The 19,107-nt window shown below is 32.3% G+C and overlaps 1 protein-coding gene across 1 annotated transcript; it reads right to left on the minus strand.

Annotated features, from left to right (window-relative positions):
• Nucleotides 1-402: 402 nt before the first annotated feature.
• Nucleotides 403-9,475, minus strand: LOC110720063 (leucine--tRNA ligase, cytoplasmic-like). The gene is made up of 4 exons (XM_021899067.1): nucleotides 9,342-9,475; nucleotides 8,864-8,949; nucleotides 5,914-5,958; nucleotides 403-3,883 (listed from the first exon to the last, which is right to left on the minus strand). The coding sequence occupies exons 2-4, from the start codon at nucleotides 8,887-8,889 to the stop codon at nucleotides 607-609; spliced, it is 3,348 nt and encodes a 1,115-aa protein (XP_021754759.1). The 5' UTR covers nucleotides 8,890-8,949; nucleotides 9,342-9,475; the 3' UTR covers nucleotides 403-606.
• Between the last annotated feature and the right edge of the window lie 9,632 nt (nucleotides 9,476-19,107).

Here is a 19,107-nt window from a genome sequence, read left to right on the forward strand (position 1 = left end):
CAATCTGTCAGAAGGTTGTGTGTGACATTTTAAACCGTCATAAGGAAACTCTGACGTAATTCACAGCAAGTCTGCAATGATTCTCAGCATTGCCATAGGGTGTGTGAAATCAAGTCTAGGATGTCTGCTTCAGATAATTAGGAAGCAAATGCAACTCTTCCTCAGTGAATATATAATTTTAAAGCCAAAGGTTGGACTATTTCTCTTAGGATCTTAGTAAAGAACTACTTGTTTTTCACACATTTAAATTTGCTTTTACAAGTTTTGCGGCATTTCATAAATATGTTTCCTAATCAATCTTGCAGCACCTTGAGCTTGAGATGTGATGTGACACTCGGAGATTAATCAATTACACCATGACCTAAGTTGAAAGACGGCTGAAGTAAATTGTGTACCATATGCTTGAGAAAAATGAAAACTGTTGCAAACTATAAATGACAGAGTCAAAAGCATATATGGCAACTCAGAATCCATGTTCGGTCACTGGAACTAAACTAAACTTCATAAGAACTCAAGATAAAACAATGTGCTTTCAAGAAGTTAATACAGTAGATAAAGTCAAAATTCGTAACAAGTGCCTTAACCAAAACCACAGAAAATTCAGCTTCATAAGTTTGTCAAGAAGATGGCAGTAGGATTACCAGGAGATGGAGGATTTTGTTTTAGAACTGATGTAAGAGGTCCAGCCTTGGCACAAGCATCCTCATCTTGATACGACAGAATCTCCACCTGCTCAAGTGCAAGCTGCCTCTTGATCAAATTCAAATTCTCTGAAAGGACCTTCATCTCACCAAAAGGAAGCTTCAACTCCAAGGCTTGGGGGCCTAGAGCAAGAGTTTCATCCTTCTTGAACCTCAAGAATGGCATGCATTGCTTCTGGATTTGCTTGAAATTGGAAGCCTTCCCAATCTTGCTCGTCTGCAGTGCTGCCATAATTTCACTGTCTGGAGCAAAGGTGCAAGTTCTTGAATCAAATTTGCTTTGAAGTATTTTCAAGCACTCTTCCTTCCATCCATCATATGTTTCATTTACATAAATTAAACCAGTTAATTGCTTGTCTTCTGTAAGCTGTTGAACAGGGGCTCCTTTCTTGCCAGCCTTCTTTGAACCCATAATTTGCTTCTGGAGGAGCTTTCTCATTAGCACTATCGAATCCTGCAAATATTTGTTGGCACTCTTAAGGGCTAAATCAGGTGCCTCAGCAACAGGCCAGCCAGCTTTTATTACAAAGCCTTCATTCTTCAAAAGCTCTCTCCAAACATACTCCGCATAATGTGGGCAGATAGGGGTAATAAGTCGTGTCTGAATATCCATAAAATGCTGCACCAAAACCCTGTTCATGCCACCAGCCCCACAGGAGAACCTATATTCATCCCTAGCAGCTTGCAAGTCGTAAAACCCAGTCTTAAGAGCATCTCGGAACATATAGTTCTGGTAGTTTTGCTCAGTCAGCTTTATTGCAAGATTAATCTCATTTTTGAACACCCGGTCAGCATAAGAAGAAGGCTCACCTGATCTAAGAGCTTCATCAGCAGCAAGAATTTCTTCCATCCATGCAATCTCTTTTGTGAGACGCAAAATTGCTGCATTTGCAGTTTCAAATACAAAATTTGCATCATCAACACCATCACCAGCATCAGCAAGAGCAAAACGTGTGGCATCTGCAGAGAACTCTTCAATGGCCTGGCGCAGAGTTCTGAAGTTCCCAGTGGACTTGGACATCTTCTCAGCATTTAGTAAAATGTGTCCGTTGCATCTGAACCCACGAGGCCAGTGGCGCTTGTCCATTAGTGCTGTGTGATTATAGATACTAAATGTCAAATGGTTCTGGATAAGGTCTTTGCCAGACACACGAAGATCAAAAGGATACCAATATTCAAACTCCCGCTTCATTGACTTAAGCACATTTGAATCAATATCTGATGAATCTGGATACGGACCACCACAAAACAGGAAATCCCATACATCATCAGACATTTGTTCCGGCTTTATCAAACTGGTATTAGATCCATACATGTCTCCATTTTGCAGAAAATGAACAACAGTATAATAAGCCATGTAAACAGTTGAATCAGAGAGGGACTCCACAAGGTACTGCTCGTCCCAAGGGATACGAGTCCCAAGGCCAAATGACCTTGAGCAGGCCCACTGATTTAGCCAACTCAAGGTGTGTTCAAAACCATGACGTGTCTCATCAGAGTAGCAATTCATGTTATCCAAGCACTCCTTGGCTAGCTCCTTCCATTCAGGCTCACCATATGTGATATACCACTGGTCTGTCAGAGCCACAACACATTCGTCGCCTGATCTAGACATGACCTTTTTCTCAGGCTCACTATACATAATGGCTTCACTTGTTTCTAAAAGCTTACGTCTGACTTTTGGCTTGGCATCCTGGACTTTCTCCCCAGCAAATTCACCAACAAGCATTGTCCCTTCAGTGAAACCCTTCAAATAAGTTAATCTCTTCGCTTCTGCAAGCTTGTCCTTTTCATTTTGGCTCTTGATCTTCAAATCAGTGCAGACCTTCTCCGCAGGTTTATCACCAAAGTCAGGGATATCAATAATGGGTATGATCTCAAAAGGAAGTATCCATTCATCTTTTACACCAAATTTCGCCCGCAGAGCTGGTTTTGCCTTTAAGTCATGCAGTGCCATATAGTCATCAGGGGCGTCACTAGGGACACTGGTTACTATCCCAGTTCCTTTATCTGTCAAGATAGTCAGCATGGGAAGTGTGTAAATGATCTCATTTTGAGCAAGCGGAGATTTTAAAGGCAAACCAATCAAGTCATGACCAGTAAGCTCTACCAAGCATGTTGGCTTCTCTGGGACCCTTGAGTAGTTCTGATATGCAAGATTAAGAGCTGCCCTCTCAGTGACTACATAAACATCTGTCTCATTAATTTCAAAGGCCCCATATTTACCTTCAGGCAATACCCACGCATTTGTTTGACCATACATGGTCTCTGGCCTCAATGTTGCAGCAGCCAAATATACTTTCCTCCCCTCTAAAGCGCTCAATTTTGCAGGAAACGGTGGAATAACTTCCATCTTTATTATTGTGTATTCTTGGGGCTGGACCCCTTCACCAGAAGCCCTGTCATGGTCTGCACATGGTTGTCCATCTAGTGGAGAGAAGATAGCATATCTTTTATCTTTCACAATCTTATTAACTGCTTTGAGCTTCCTCATTTGCCACCTCACAAAAGAATCAAAGTATGGATTAATATCTGTGGTGACAAAAGAGCGCCTCCAGTCAACACCCAAGCCGAAAGCTTTAAGGTCTTCAACTGCCAAGGGCGGAAAATAGGTCAGCCATTCATATGGATCCTGAAACTTTGAGATCTCTTCATCAGAAAGGCCAAAACTTCGCATGATCTCCCACTGATACAGACTTGTGCCAGTTTTGGCCGCAACTTTTGACTTCTTACCCCTGAATGGCTGTGATCCTGCATTTGCATCCTCTTGTTCTGATGGCTGGCTAACTTCTTCCTCCACTGCAGAAGGAAACTCAGGTGGATTACCAAACAGTTGAATTTCTCTAGCAAGTTTATCCGCTGCAGCCTTAATGGGCATGCCGGTGCAGTGGAAACCAAAAGGAAAGAGTACATTGGCTCCTCTCAGTCTGTGGTAAGCTGCAGCAAATTCTACCTTGGAAATTGAAAATGCATGTCCAAGATGCAAATATCCATTCATATATGGAAATGGAAAGTTCCCAAAAAATTTCTCTCCATCTCCAGGAGGCTTCTCACCAGGCTCAGCTACAAATACATTATTTTGGTCCCACCACATATGGACCTTTGACTCAATATCAAGCAGACGATCCCTCCGAACAAAGCTTTTACCACCCTCAGCCATGTTTGAAGAAGTGTTGCAGAAACTATTAAAAAAAAAGGTAAAAAATAAAAAAGAACAACTTTAGTGGCAGTGGAATAGATATAAATGGATTTGGGAAATGTTATTGCCATCTCATATGAGCTACACTAATTGAAACACCATAAACCTTTAAAATCTGAATTAATGTGACAACAAAACTATTTAATGTACCTGTCCAAGCTGAAAAATTGCAAAGGCGACAACAATGTCTAGATTGACCACTCGGCAAAACTATTTAATGTGAAATATTACGTGATCGTAAGATTATATGGGACAATGAAATATCCTGTATAAACAATATGCACTGACAAGCTGTACAACCTAAATATTCTCCCTCCTACAAGATGGGTCATTTGTTTCTTGTGGTAGTGGTCATAATTGGACATATTTTTCTCAAAATCTATGTTAAGAAACTTACATCAAAATAGCACAAGAAAAGATTATTTTTACTCTTTTGAATGAAACATAACAACAATAAATTCATAGCGTAAGTCAAGGAATTTCTGTACACATGAAACCAGTGAAGGGCTCAAGTTTGAAATGCGTAGAAACAAAGATGTGTATTTGCAAACAAAGGGAATCAAAGATATCACTATATCAAAGTAGATAGAACCAGTCAACATGCACAGCATAAAGAAATAGATCAATATTATACTGTAACAAACGCTAGAATAGATGACTTCCCACTTAATAATGTTCAGATTGTTCACTGCCATTAATTAGAAAACATGCAAGATTCTGAAAGGTTGTTAAAAATTGTAGAAACATAGATATAAGTATATCAGAAGTTAGATGACTTAGATCATAAACCACCTAACTAAGGTAAAGATGGAAGAGTTAAACAAAAATGATTATCCCCAAATAAAGTATCAGAAGCACAATTCTTGATCTACGATTTTTTTAATGAGAACTCTTGATCTATATCACCACATAGCAAAACTAGATACCAATAAAACGTCACTTCATCTAATATAAAGTTTGTAGCCATACAAACAAACATTATGCATAACTGAAAGTGTAATAGAATAGTCATGTTATCCCCTGTGCATGACTTTCTTTGACATCACAGACCTCAAAATAATCAGATATTCAATGCCAGTGCCCATGAGAAAATCAACAGGGCAAAATAATGCACATGTGTAGACTTAATTATGCATCCAACACATTTGACTTGAGGGATGCAATCAGTGAGATGGATTCAAATAAAAGCAAAGGCCACCACGCAAAGTACAGGGTTTAAGGCAAAAATGAAAAAAAATAATGCTACATAATGTCACTTGGCTCGACGACTGAAACAAATAAATCTCCGTTTCGTAAAGTTCTGAACATTTCCTGTTTTTGTCCTTTTCTAAAGGTTCTTAGCACTTTCACTTTTATCCATTTTGGGCAAACTCTATTTACTACCTTACACCTCTTGCTCCACAAAACTGATACCTTGTCACTCACTCTCCTACTTTATCCACATTTCTATCACACCCACCCATTGATTTCCTAGGAAATGAATATACGCATACTTGTTTGATTGACAATAATGTAGGAATTGGAACTTCCTTAGGAAGTTCTACTTCCTACAAAATGGAGGAATTAACTTACCTAACCATGGGAAGTAGAAATTCCTACATCCAACCAAACATTTTTTGGGAATTCCTAGGAATTACAATTTCATAGGAATTGAGATTTCATGGGAATTTCTACTTCCTACATCCAACCAAACAAGGCCTCAGTCTTTTACTTTACCGACCTTTTACTTACACCCACTCACCAAATCAACACTCTCTCCTATTGCCTTGCAAATAGTAAATGTTAAGAACTTTCAATAACATTAATAGTTTATAATGATTATAGGATACCCATATGCCAATAAATAGAGAAACTCAAAGATAAATGTGGACAGTTTTCATTAGGAATTGAATTCTGACATACGGTTAAGGGGAAAAAATAAAGAAAGAAAGAAAAAAAAAACTATCAAAAAGGACAATAAAAAAATGGAACTAGAATTGATTTATTGTCCAATTTGAAAAGAAACATGTTCACCTTTGAGAGAACTGAAGTCGGCTAATCAAATTTCTCGAGCAATTCCTGAAAGATCATACATTCAACAAATTACAACCAATAAAATAAAAAGAAAAAATAAAAACACCAAATGGGGAGGGACAATTTGTTAAAAGACATTTTAAGAAAGTACATACTTTTTTTAAACCAAGACTATACTTCACAGAGAATAAGTACAGCTGTTTGATTTACCTTTCCTCCTTTTTTCTCAGATGCAACATATAGGAATGACATGGGGATTAAGCAAACAACAAAAATAATTTAATTGCTTCATTGCCCATGTTATTAAGGGATAAGCAAAATAGAGAAATTACTTTTTGAGTAATTCGAACCGACAAACCCCACCACCCCACTGCCGAGAACTTGGACAGAGAGACATAAGTACACAACAATACTACTACCTCCGTTAGAAGTTATTTGCAACATTTACCAAAAAGAGGTTGGGGGTATTGGTGGTGTGTGGGATTTGGAGGTTCGTCGGTGCTGTTGGTGGTTCGTGGGTGTGGTTTTAGTGGTAGTAGAAGGATTTCGGTGGTTTGTCGGTGATTCTGGTGGTTCGTGAGGGTGGCTTCGGTGGTTCATCTAATCGGGTTTTGGTGGGTTTTGGTGGTTCGTCGAAGGGTTAAGGTGATTAGTCGGTGGTTTTGTTGGGTTCGTGGTTGGGTTTCGGTGGTTTTGGTGGTGGTTTTGAGTTCAGGTGGTTCTGGTGGTTGTCAGTGGTGATTCTGAGTTTAGTGGTTCTGGGTTTCAATGGTTTGGGTTTTTTTTTTAATTGTATTTTTTTTTTTTAAGGATTAATACTTAACCACATACCCAAAATTTTCAATAATCATGCTTTAAAACTTTTGCCTAGGAGTCCGCGCAGACCCCCTTTGATGCAAATAACTGTTAACGGAGGTAGTATATAACATTAAGTTTTATTTTTGAGAAATTTTTCCAAAAGTCTGAAATTAAATATTTAATCTTTTTTATTTAATATACATCTGACCATTCTCTTTTTTCTCATTCTCTTTCATCACAACATGCTTTGTTTTCCCAAGTTGTGGTATGCACTTCTCTAACCACTTTAAGACCATTGGCTAAGATGATAACTCTGCCATGGCCTACTGGAATCACCTCACTCCGAAAAGCCACAATATTAACACTTATCATCATGAATTGTTGTTCAAATCTGTAGATCTAGGGTTTCCATATTTTGAGCTTTGAGGTGCACTGTAGGAAGACTAGGATCAAATCACACATCAAGTTGTTGTGATTTAATAGTGAAAATGGTTGGAGGAATTATATCCTCGGCTAGTGCAGTTATTAAATATAATATAAGAGATAATAATTTAGTTTAATTGGGTCATCATTATGTCTTGCACTCTTGCTAGAGTCCAATATTGATCATTGGGTTGATACAAAATAAATCCTATGTCAACTAAATGGATCCTACGAAGTCACACATTACAGTGTCAGCCGACCAAAGGAAAGTGAAGAAAGGGAGTGTACTCCTAATGAGTACAATGTGATTATATAATTAGGGGTTTGGGGAAAAAGAAAGATATAAGTAACATTTTCCCAAAAGAAAACAACATACCATTTCCTTCCCCCCTCTCCCTCACATAACCGACAGTTTTCTCCATTGAAGAGGAGACTGATTTCTCTCATCCGACTTGCATTAGTGGAGGTTCAATTTAAACTTATAGACCAATCGTAGAGAGGATTCAATTGTGGCTCTAATCTCCCCAAAGAAATCAAGAACGCATATACTTAGCAATTGATCATAGGGCTGCAATTGAAGCCCCTCTACAATTGGTCCACAAGTGTGAATCAAACCTCCACCAATGCTAGTTAGGCGGGGAAATCAATCTCCTCTTCAATGGAGAAAATATGTGAGACGGAGAGAGGGAATGACATTGTAAGTTTAATTCTTTTGGCGAAATATTACGTATATCTTGCATTTTCCCAAAACCCCTGATCATATAATCATATTATACTAATTACGGAAATTACACTCTCTATCCTCACTCCCTTTGACCGACCAACATTAAGCCCATACCCATGCTATGTGTTTGGTTTCCTTTGTTCGATCGAATAATGTAAAGCATGACTTCATACAACCCATTTAGTTGGCATTAGGCTTATTTTGTATTAACCAAATGATCAATATTGATTTTTAGCAAGACATAATGATGAACCAATAAAACGAACCTATTATCTCCATAATACGCTCCATATTATATTTAGTGATTGCATGAGTCAAGGACATAATTTCTTCATGAAGAAGAAATTAACAAAAAAATCAATACACTGAGTACTTGTTATAGGTTCCAATACAAAGTACACAAAACCAAAACTGAAACTTGATAAATAATATCACTTAAGTCCAAATAAAATCAAAGTCAAATAGAATTAAAAGTACTCCCTTTTTTCCTAAAAATTGACACGTTTGACTTTTTTTCACTATTCATATACTAACTTTGACCATCGTATTTTAGTAACGTATAAAAAAAATTATAATTAAATATATTATTAAATAGGTATTAATATAAAGCTTCATAATTTTCAATTATTTTTACTAATATCTAATCAAATATATTTAAGGTCAAACAAGTGCATTGGCATGTGTGCCAAGTTTGACCGTGTCAATTTTTTAGGAGCACTGAGAGTATTTGTATTAAATTTGCTAGACAACTACTATTGGTTTGTTAGACAACTACTACAATCAATGCACACGATGTCAGAACCAAACTAAATAACCTACTAAGCCAAATTGAACCTATTAAAGTCTAAATAATATACTACATATTCAGAACTTATAGGTTCAACATCAGCTGTCAATGCAAAGACGTTCCAATATTAAACCTACTAGCTAAATTATACTACCAAAGAATTAAGAGAGAGATGAAAGAATTAAGAGGTGAAAAAATGAAGGTGATGGGTACTTTACCGGGAAGAGTAAAAACCCAAAGTCATGAGCTGTTTCCGGAAGATTGAGACTTCACCATCCTTAAACCGCCACCAAGAAATCGTGGTCTGCAAACCAAAGCTATTCTTAGTTAAACAAACACCGGAAATACGAGTTAGTTTTTCATATCTCTATGCTTAGTTCTCTCTTTCTCCCCTGTCCGCTTATGGCCCTCCACCAGGCCCGTCCCTGAGGCAGGGCAGGAGGGGCGGCTGCCCTAGGCCCAGGGAAAAGAGATTTAATTTCATATTGAATTATCTCGAAAAATACATAATTTTAGGGATATTTGATTCAATAATCAAATTACGCTCGTGATTTTCTTTTCTTTTGGATATGATGTTTCATAATCTAAGAATTTACGAACCCTAAACTTAAAGCACTGATAATTAAATTAGATTAAACCAAATATAAACCCTAGATTGTGAAATTGATGTGATGATAACAACAACAAACAACTTACCTTAGAAGCTGCTTCAATGGGGGGATACAAGAATTAGATTCAACGGAGAACGCTTCAATGGAGAACGTTGAGTGCGCTTCAATGGAGAACGTAGAGTGTGCTTCAATGAAATAACTAAGAGAGGAAGGACATAGGAATGAAGGCCTTTTAAAAGCCATGACCCGCCATAGTTATAATATGGGTCTGATAAATAAATGGGGCGGATTTTTATACGATGGTCTGATTATAAGACAGGTGAGCTTTATAAAGGTTTTAAGTAAACATGTTTTAAATAATAATAATAATAATATATAATATATATAATTATATTATATAATTATGTACTAAAAGACACACCAACAATGACACGGGTCATTTCTTGGTGTGTTCTTAAAACTTTTTTATTTTTGAAAAAAAAATTCAATTATAGAATAAAATCTTATACGAAAATAATTTATTATATATGTTAATTTAATAACAAAGATAATTACTTTAAATATAAAAGATTTTATTTACCTTTTCACACAAACATTTATGACTATAATAGAAAATACTAGGGCTCCGTTTGGTAGGGCGTAAAACATTTTCACTGAAAAGTGTTTTCCCATTTTACATTGTTTGGTTTGGTGTAAAACATTAAAATGTAAAACTAGGGGTGGAAAATCATTTTCCACCTTATTGAAAACATTTTCCCCACCATTTAGAAGGAAAACATTTTCCCTCACAATTGAATTTTCAGTTCAACCAAACAATGGAAAATGCTTAAAATGGAAAATCATTTTCCATTCAACCAAACAACGGAAAACTTTTTTGAAAATGAGTTTTCCATTGTAAAATGATTTTCATGGAAAACCATTTTACATTGAAAATGTTTTACACGCTACCAAACGGACCCTAGATGGAAGCCCGTGCGATGCATGGTTTTTTATACATAAATCTCATGAAAAGATTATTTTCTTAATTTAACCCTATAATTTTTTTATTATTTTGCTTGTTAGAAAACGGATAATTTGTTTTATTTTTATGCAACTTATAATGCGACCTTAATTTACTAATATTAGTTATATGAAAATTATGATAGATATTAGAATAAAATCATAATCATGTTCGTATTTTTTTAACCTATGATTCGTATGTATAACGAAAACACGTTGTTCCACTATACATATGTAGTTATAGAATTACTATTATACTTTCACAAACAATAACTTAGAATACCATTATTCTTTTACTCCGTATCAACTTTATACAATGAAAAATTAATAAAGTAAACTCAAAACTACAGGGTTAAAATAAAGACGGTGGGAGTAATAGTAAAAGATATGACTTTATAAATTTTTAAATAGTTAAATGAAATATATATATACTACCAAGAGTGTTGCATTACTAAAATTAATCTAATTGAATAAAATTAAATCTTTATAATAAAATTTCATTATCATTTTCCTTAATAATAGAGTAATAAGATACACTACTACAATAATTTTTACAATAATAATATATATGTTCTACCATAAACAATAATACAAAAAAAATCAAAATTATCAGAGACATCTCTTACAATCTTTAATTTTTTTTCCCTACTATTGTAACATTATAATTGACTTAGGGCCTGTTCTGATTTACTGAATTGAGTTGAACTGAATTGAGCTGATTGAAGCTAAATTGAACTGAATATTTTATGAGAGAAGGAAATTAGGAACTGAACTGAAGTGAACTGAAAATAAGCTGAAGAGATCAGGCCCTTACTTTTCCAATCCACACATTTCTCTTTTGGATTTACAAGTGCTTGAAGAAATTTCTTTCAATTGGCGCGTGGACATAATCCCTTCAAATACAGAATAATTGATATTAGGTCACAATTAAGTTGTTTAACAAAATTTAATACGATAAGTAACATAATTAGATTAGGTAAAATAAAACAAAACATACATCTTATAAAATAATGAATAACAATCAATTTATTTTGTTTACCATCAGAAAGCCTTGATATACTTGCATTATTTCCAATATTTTTTGTTAATCAACGAATTAGACCTGAAAAAAATTCACACCATGAAAAAGTGTAGATAAATAATATTCACATGTTTGTGTTTTTTGTATAGTATATACTTCCTCCGTTCTTTTTTTATCGCATCACTTACTACTTTAGGAAGTTTACTTATTATTGCATCATTTCCTTTTTAGGATAAAAAATATCTATGTTCACACTGCAAATACCCAACATACCCTTATTTTTTCACACTTACTTTTTATTTTATCTTACATTACATAGACAATTTTGTATTTTTACGTTTCTCTTTCTTACTTTTTTCCACTACCAAATTTTGCCTCTAAAACCCATATGATGCAATAAAAAAAAAAACAGAGGAAGTATATATATTGTCTATTTACAATTGAAAAAAAAAACAATCAAAATTATATTTTTGAGCGGATGTATACAAATCTTTAATATCATCCTACTTTATATATATGTGGAGTAGCAAATAAATCTCTTATAAAAGTTTCTATCTAATCATGAAATGGGTTGCTAGATAAGATAAAAATTGAACAATATTGATTTTTTTTTTTTTTTTTTTGAAGAAGAATATTGATAAACACTAAACGTTATTGTTTTTTTTTTTTTTTTTTAAGAATATTGATTTTTTAAAATTTTTTTTGAAGAATATTAGTTAATTATTGATAATTTATATTTCTTTTAAAATGTTTTTTTTTTAAAAAAAAAATAAAATTGATTGAACGTTTTCCTAAAAACAAAATGAACATATATTTTCCTTTTTCGAATATTTAATTAATTTTAAATTGTTTGTATATAATAATTGTATAATTTATAGTTTTTTTTAATTCAAATCCTAATATCAAAAGATCATCTTTTAAAAAAGATAATTTTTAGTTTAAAAATAATTTAAATCTTAATAAATCATTATTCGTCTTTTTACCTACGTGGCAAAAATTTTAAATTTCATTCGTCACTTTTGCTTATGTGGCGAGTGAAATTTTTTATTCTAAAATAAAATACAAATCTAACTTTTAATTGGCCGAAATAATACCTTTGCTTATGTGACGCGCCAAATGCTCTCGAAAAATGCCTACTTAATTTATATATACTAGATGGAAGCCCGTGCGATGCACGGTTTTTTCATCAATTTTTAATTATTTGATTTATTGTATTTAATAATTTCAGACAACAAAAGTTCAATATTTTTTTTTTGCTATAATTTTGTAATGAATTTATTAAATATAGATAAATTGTAAATATGATATTTTTTCCGTTATATAAAATCTTTAATGTGAAATGATAAATTTTTAATAATTTAAATCCTAAATCATTATTCATTGTTTTACCATATCTTTTATTTCGATAGAATCACCAACCAAGTCCACAACCAACCTACTACATCAATGGATAAAAATGTTAGCCAAACTGAAATTGATATAAATTAAATCGTTACATTTATATAAAATAAGTCAATAATTTTACCAATAAATGAAAAATTATTGCGATATAAAATCAAATCTATGCATTGGAATTTTTTCATCATTTCTAAAAATAACCAAAGCCATCCATATTAAGTATACAACATCTAATCGTATGTCATTACATAAACAAATAATTGTTAAGTATCCTAAGTAAATACAATATAACTAATAATAACAAATATAAATTTAAACATAAGATTTTAAAAATTACTTGGACATTGATGACCTAAAATTCGCTTGATGGGGTATTGTATTGATGCGAAATTTTATTTGTGTCGTATGATGTGTTAGATCTGCATGTAAGAAAACATTTAGTAAATAAAACATAAAAATATAATCGTTGAGTATCCCAAATTAGTACAATGTAAATAATAATTAAAAATACTAATTAAAACATAGGATTTTAAAAATTAAGCTAAAAATTACCGGACCATTGTTGACCAAAAATTAACACAAAATTACTAACACAAAATTCGCTTGATGGGGTTTTTTATTGATACAAAATTTTGTTTGTGTCGTATGATGTGTCAATTTATAATGGTAGGTATCACAAATTTTAATTTAATTATAATTAACGAACAATTTGTATTTCTTATCATAAATACTATCAAAATTTATCTTATATGACAGGTTTCAAACTTTATTATAAGCATTTATCATTTAAATATTTTTTACTATATTTTTTTTGGATTTCTTATACTCGTAGTATTGAATTAATAAATTTATCTTTTTCTATATTTTTACTTTATTTTTTTTCATTAAAATAATTTAATTTGTGGATTATAATCTACGTGACATTAAAATTTTAGATATATCAAATCTAATTAGTTACTTTTATTTAGGTGGTGATGCACGGTTTTTTTTTTCATACATAAATCTCAAGAAAAGATATTTTCCTATAGACTCTAAGTTTATATATATATATATAATTATTTGATTTATTTTACTATTTAATAATACTAGACGAAAAAAACACATAATAATTTAATTAAAGTGTTATTGCCTATTACAAAAGTATAATTTTAATTTTTTTTTTAATGTAATTTATTATGCGACTTTATTTATTGTTGTTTTGTATTTTATTCGTTGTTGTTAGTTATATGACAACTGAATTTAATAATGTGAATAAATTGTAAATATGATATCTAAAAAGAATTGTAAATATGATATTTTATAGATTACATATTAATTTAAAATCGTTAATGTGAAAAGATATTTTTTTTTTTTCATTTTTTGAAAATTTAAATCCTAAATCATTATTAGTTGTTTTTAAAAAAAATAGAAATAATAAAATATAATAAAAACATGTATACAATTTATCTTCTATTTCAATAGAATCAGCTACTTCGTTCACACCCATATCTCTTCTAATAAAAGTGAATAAATAAAACATGTTAGCAAAAAAAAATTATATAGAAATAACCGTTATAGTCTTATAAAATAAATCAATATATTTACCAGGAAGTGAAAAATTGTTGTCAAAAATTGTTGTGAAATTGATCTAAAAATTGTAATTGTACAAAATCAAATCTATGCATTGGAATTTTTTCATCGTCCCTAATCGCCCAAATAATAGTATTTTGGAAAATTGAATCATTATTTGTTGTCACTGACAATGCGTGCAATATTGCTTCTTATTTGTAACGAATGAAAAGTATTTAATTGAGTAAAATTTTCTTTCAATTAATTTTGGACGAATTGTACAAAGTTGGTTTTAATTGAGGTATGAACGTAATAAAAATTAAGTTAATTTGATGACTTGATTAAGCTACCTAAATCACAAAAAAATTGTTCTAATCATAAAATTAATTAATATAAACTACAAAGGTTTATAAAAAAATTTATAAATGTAAGCAATTTATAAAGATATAATACCTTCTCATCCAATATGACCATCAGGCGAGAAACTTGTACTTTGATTTTCCAATCATTTTTGCTCGAATCTAATTCTATGATTAAATCAGATCTGCGTGTAAAAACAAAATTTAGTAAACAAAATATAAACATATAATCGTTAAGTATTTCAAATTAAAAAATGTAAGAAATAATCACAAATATACATTTAATCATGGATTTTAAAAATTAAGCTAAGAATTACTCAGCCATTGATGACTAAAACTGACACAAAATTTGCTTGATTTGGCTTTGTATTGATACGAAATTTTGTTGGTGTTGTAGGATGCGTCAATTTATAATGGTATACATCACAAATTTTAATTTCTTTATTATTAAGGAATAATTTTTATTTCTTATCATAAACACTATCAATATTTATCTTAGATATATAAATCCTATATCTAAAGATGATTTTTTTAAAATAATTTTTAGTTTTTAAAATAAATTAAATCCTAATAAATCACTATTCTTTGTTTTAACTACGTGGCAAAATTCTTATATCTCATTCGTCACTTTTTCTTAGGTGGCGAGTGAATTTTTTAATTCTAAAAGAAAATACAAATCTAATTTTTAATTGGCCAAAATAATACTTTTGCTTATGTGGCGCGCCGAATGCTCTCGAAAAATGCCTAATTTATTTATACATATTAGATTAGAATATGATTTGCGACATATAATGATTTACTACACGAGAGTATTTATATTTTTTTCCCCTAAAGTTGTTTATTTATTGATTAGAATTCACAATAGAGTAGTGCATATACTTTTACTACCCCTTGAATGATAATAACCCCGCTCTTTCCCTTCTCTAAGTGAAAATGAGCTACTGTATTAAATTATTTTACTTTATTTATAGAAACATTACTATTTACTACCTTAATATATATAAATTAGTTAGACTATACTTCATAATATTAATATAAACACACACAACAATCTTATGAAGATCAATATTACAGTATTATTTATTGCCTTCATCCAAAACATATTGATACTATATATAATATAATTATATATTTGAATATAATATCTACACATCAATATTTCAGTTACTTAATAGACGATTTTATTACTTTGTATTTAAGAATATTAAATTATTCAATTTATACTTATCAGATATATCCACTTATCTTTTATATTTTAATCAAAGATTGTCCATAGTGTTTTTAGATTTTTTGTTTTATTATTGTAAAATAACCAATTATATTGAAAAGTTGACATTAATTTTTTAAAATTGTCGTGCAATCGTGCATATATGGCACGAGACTTAACCTAGTTTTTAATATTTCCATACACCAAAGCTTGTATCAATTCTTTGTAAGTTTTTGAGATTTTTTTTCTTAAAAAAAAAAACAGCTGAAATTACATTAATTAAACTGAGTTTACAACAAACGAAAGGACAGTAAAGTAACATAAGTTACTATTGGCATAAGAAGCCCCTATACAATACCAATTAAGGTCATTAACAATATTTACTTTTAAGTTATTACAACGAGTGGGGACAACGCATATAAGGCTTACCTATATACATTTAAACATGCGATGGAACTATTGATAGAACAAGGGAAGTTGGTGATGATGTTTCGTGTTGTGTAAGGTATTTTCTAACATACAACTAAAAGTCTATGAATGTTGCTGAAATGACGGAGACAACCCAAAATCAATACGCCATACCCTAAGAGACCCCAATAATTCAAATGGATAAAATTTTCTTGAGATATATGTTTCATACATGTCAATCACATTTCTTGCGATCTGACAAAACCATATCTTATACTCCATCCGTCCCATAATATAGTTCCTATTGTGTTTTTTTCACGGTATTTAAAAAATGGGAGGAGAAGTGGAAAAAAAACTAGACAAAAGTTAGACAAAAGTACAAGGCAAGTGGATAATTTAAGGGAAAATAAGTAAAAAGTACAATTATAGACAAAAGTTAGAGAGAGAAAGTGAAAAAAGTACAATATAAGTGAATAAGTTAAGGGTAAATTAGGAAGTTCAATGAATAAAATTAAAAAATAAGGGTATAATGGTCTTTACATACTATTTAAAAATAGAAATAGGACCAAATTTTTGGGTCTCTAAAATAGGAAAGCAGAAACTATATTGTGGGACGTAGGGAGTATATATTCTCATACAAGGTCATGATGTTGTAATGACTTTTACCGTTATCACATACAAATGGGTTTAACAACACCTACTACCATCCTCCTTCAACAAGGGTTTATGTAAATCTGAAATTGAAATTTTGCTACATCTCCCAAAAAACATAAGTAACACCACTTCCATTAAAAGAACACATTTTTATTAAAACTAAAGATTCCTATTCCTAAATCTCTTGAAGTGACCTTGGTTTTCAGAATTCCCAAAGTCCTTCCTTTTCTCCCCAACCTTAGCACTCTCTCCCACATCCCTAGAGTTCAGATGATACATGTGTACAACTCTCTCATATACCTTATCTAAGGTCTTAATAACTTTTCCAGCAAGGTCTTTCTGTAACTGTTTGGTTAATCCTTGTTCAAACCTCTGAGCCTTTAGTTCTTCAATCGGGACAACCGCAGGGGCAAACCTAGCAAGGGTAATAGACTTATTATAGTACACTGAGATTGACATTCGACCCATCTCTAAGTTTATAAACTCCTGAGCCTTTTTCTTTTTCTGGAGGGTAAAACTTGTCTCTCAATGCAGTCTTAAACACTTCCCACCCAAAATTTGGTTTGGCTCTAACAGCTTCAGCATTATCTCTCTACCAGCTATCAGCCTCATCCTTAAGGTACATAACAGCTTGGTCAACTTTCAAACCCTCAGGACAATTCAGTGCCACAAATAACTAAACGAACTCTCGAATCCAGTTTTCTAGGAAAGTAGGATCAACACCTCCCTTGAAAACTGGTGGCCTAACTTGAGCCAACTTTTTAAACATCTCGGCTTGGGGATCGGGTTGGTCAGCCCGGTTCTGATTCAAGTTCTCAGCCAACACGCGGATGGCCTAAGCTAAAGCAGCATTATTTGCCATTCTAGTTCTACGCCTGAAAGAAGGTAAACATTCACTCCAGCTTAAACAGAATTCAAACATCGTGCACATATATCCGTTCAATTACAAAACTACATACATTTTATCATATAAATTGGTTTCAAAAAGGGTAATTTAATCTTTGCACCCCAAATGAGTAAGAACACAATTCACACGTAGGATTAAATAAAATTAAGAAAATAATTCTCATCCCGCGCCACTCTTACTCAACTTAATCATAAACAAAGAAGTTTGCCTCAGAATAATAAGTAGTCACAAAAATTTAACTTGTTTCTAACTCAAAAACATAAATAAAATGGAATCCTTAAAATAAAATAACAACTCTTAATATAACTCAAATGAAAATACTGATCCCAAACAATAGTTTTTAGCTCTCTGCCACTTACTAAAACAGTTACTTTATTTCCTAAAAATCCTAATAATCACCAATAATAAATAGGAACTCCTAATACTATCTTTATGCTAGTAAGTATAACTTCAAGGGACGACATTTGAGTTATTGTCTCTCTCTTCCTCATAAGTGTTAACATCAAAAATAGGGTCATTCTCATCTTCGGAATCTTCAATAACAACTTTATAAAGTGGGTTTGGATTTCTAGTAGTCCTCTTCCCAACTTGTGGTTTTGGTGGCTCTAAGTCCTCCTCGTCGTCTGATATCTCATTAAGGATCCTCCGAATGGCCTTCTTTCTGTCTTTCTTCTTAGTTGTCCTGTACTCGTACCAATGCCGGTATGTTACCTCTCTTTCATCATGTTGGTTTGGATGTAAGGTCCATCCAAGAGTCCGTGCTGTAATCAAATTCTACTTCTTTAACGGAACCACCTTTTGTTTATTTCAAAATAAAACCACCTTTCTCCTAACTCTTCTTTAAATGGAGCAATAAACCGGTCACCTGTTTTACAGGTTACATTTGACATGAGTCGTGTTGTAAGTTATTAAGATTTTTTTTTTTTAATTTCTTTTTTTAATTTTAACATTTTTTTATAGCAATGACTTTAATTGTTTTTTTTTTAAAAAACCTTAAAACTAAATAAAAAAAAACCTTAAAATTTTTTTTTTTTAAAAAAAAAAAAACCTCCTTTCCATTAGAAGCCTCCCCTCCACTACCTCCACCACAAACTCTGGCCAACGAAAACCACCCCAATCCAACCGAAAATCACTGAAAACAACCCCCTCCCCGCCCCCACCCTCGAAACCACTTCTTCAAAGTTAGGAATAACCGCTTCTTCAAGATCTCGAAGCCGAAAACCACCTCTTGATATTCTGGGATTTTCGGGTTTGGTAATGGGGGTTGGGTTGGGGTTCGAGTTCGGTGAAGGGTAGGGGCAAGGGTCGAGATTTCAAAGGGTTTGCGTGAAGGGAAGAAGGGTGTCGGAA

The sequence above is a fragment of the Chenopodium quinoa genome, unplaced genomic scaffold (genome assembly GCF_001683475.1).
Source record: "Chenopodium quinoa cultivar QQ74 unplaced genomic scaffold, ASM168347v1, whole genome shotgun sequence".
Taxonomy (NCBI): domain Eukaryota; kingdom Viridiplantae; phylum Streptophyta; class Magnoliopsida; order Caryophyllales; family Amaranthaceae; genus Chenopodium; species Chenopodium quinoa.

Bases quoted from the DNA above. Each gene is read 5' to 3' on its own strand.
- LOC110720063 (XM_021899067.1), bottom strand. From the start codon at position 8,889: ATGACTTTGGGTTTTTACTCTTCCCG. The intron at 5,959-8,863 runs GTAAAGTACCCA...ATGATCTTTCAG, and splicing joins TTGGGTTTTTACTCTTCCCG to GAATTGCTCGAGAAATTTGA. The intron at 3,884-5,913 runs GTGAACATGTTT...TTTTTTTAATAG, and splicing joins CGACTTCAGTTCTCTCAAAG to TTTCTGCAACACTTCTTCAA.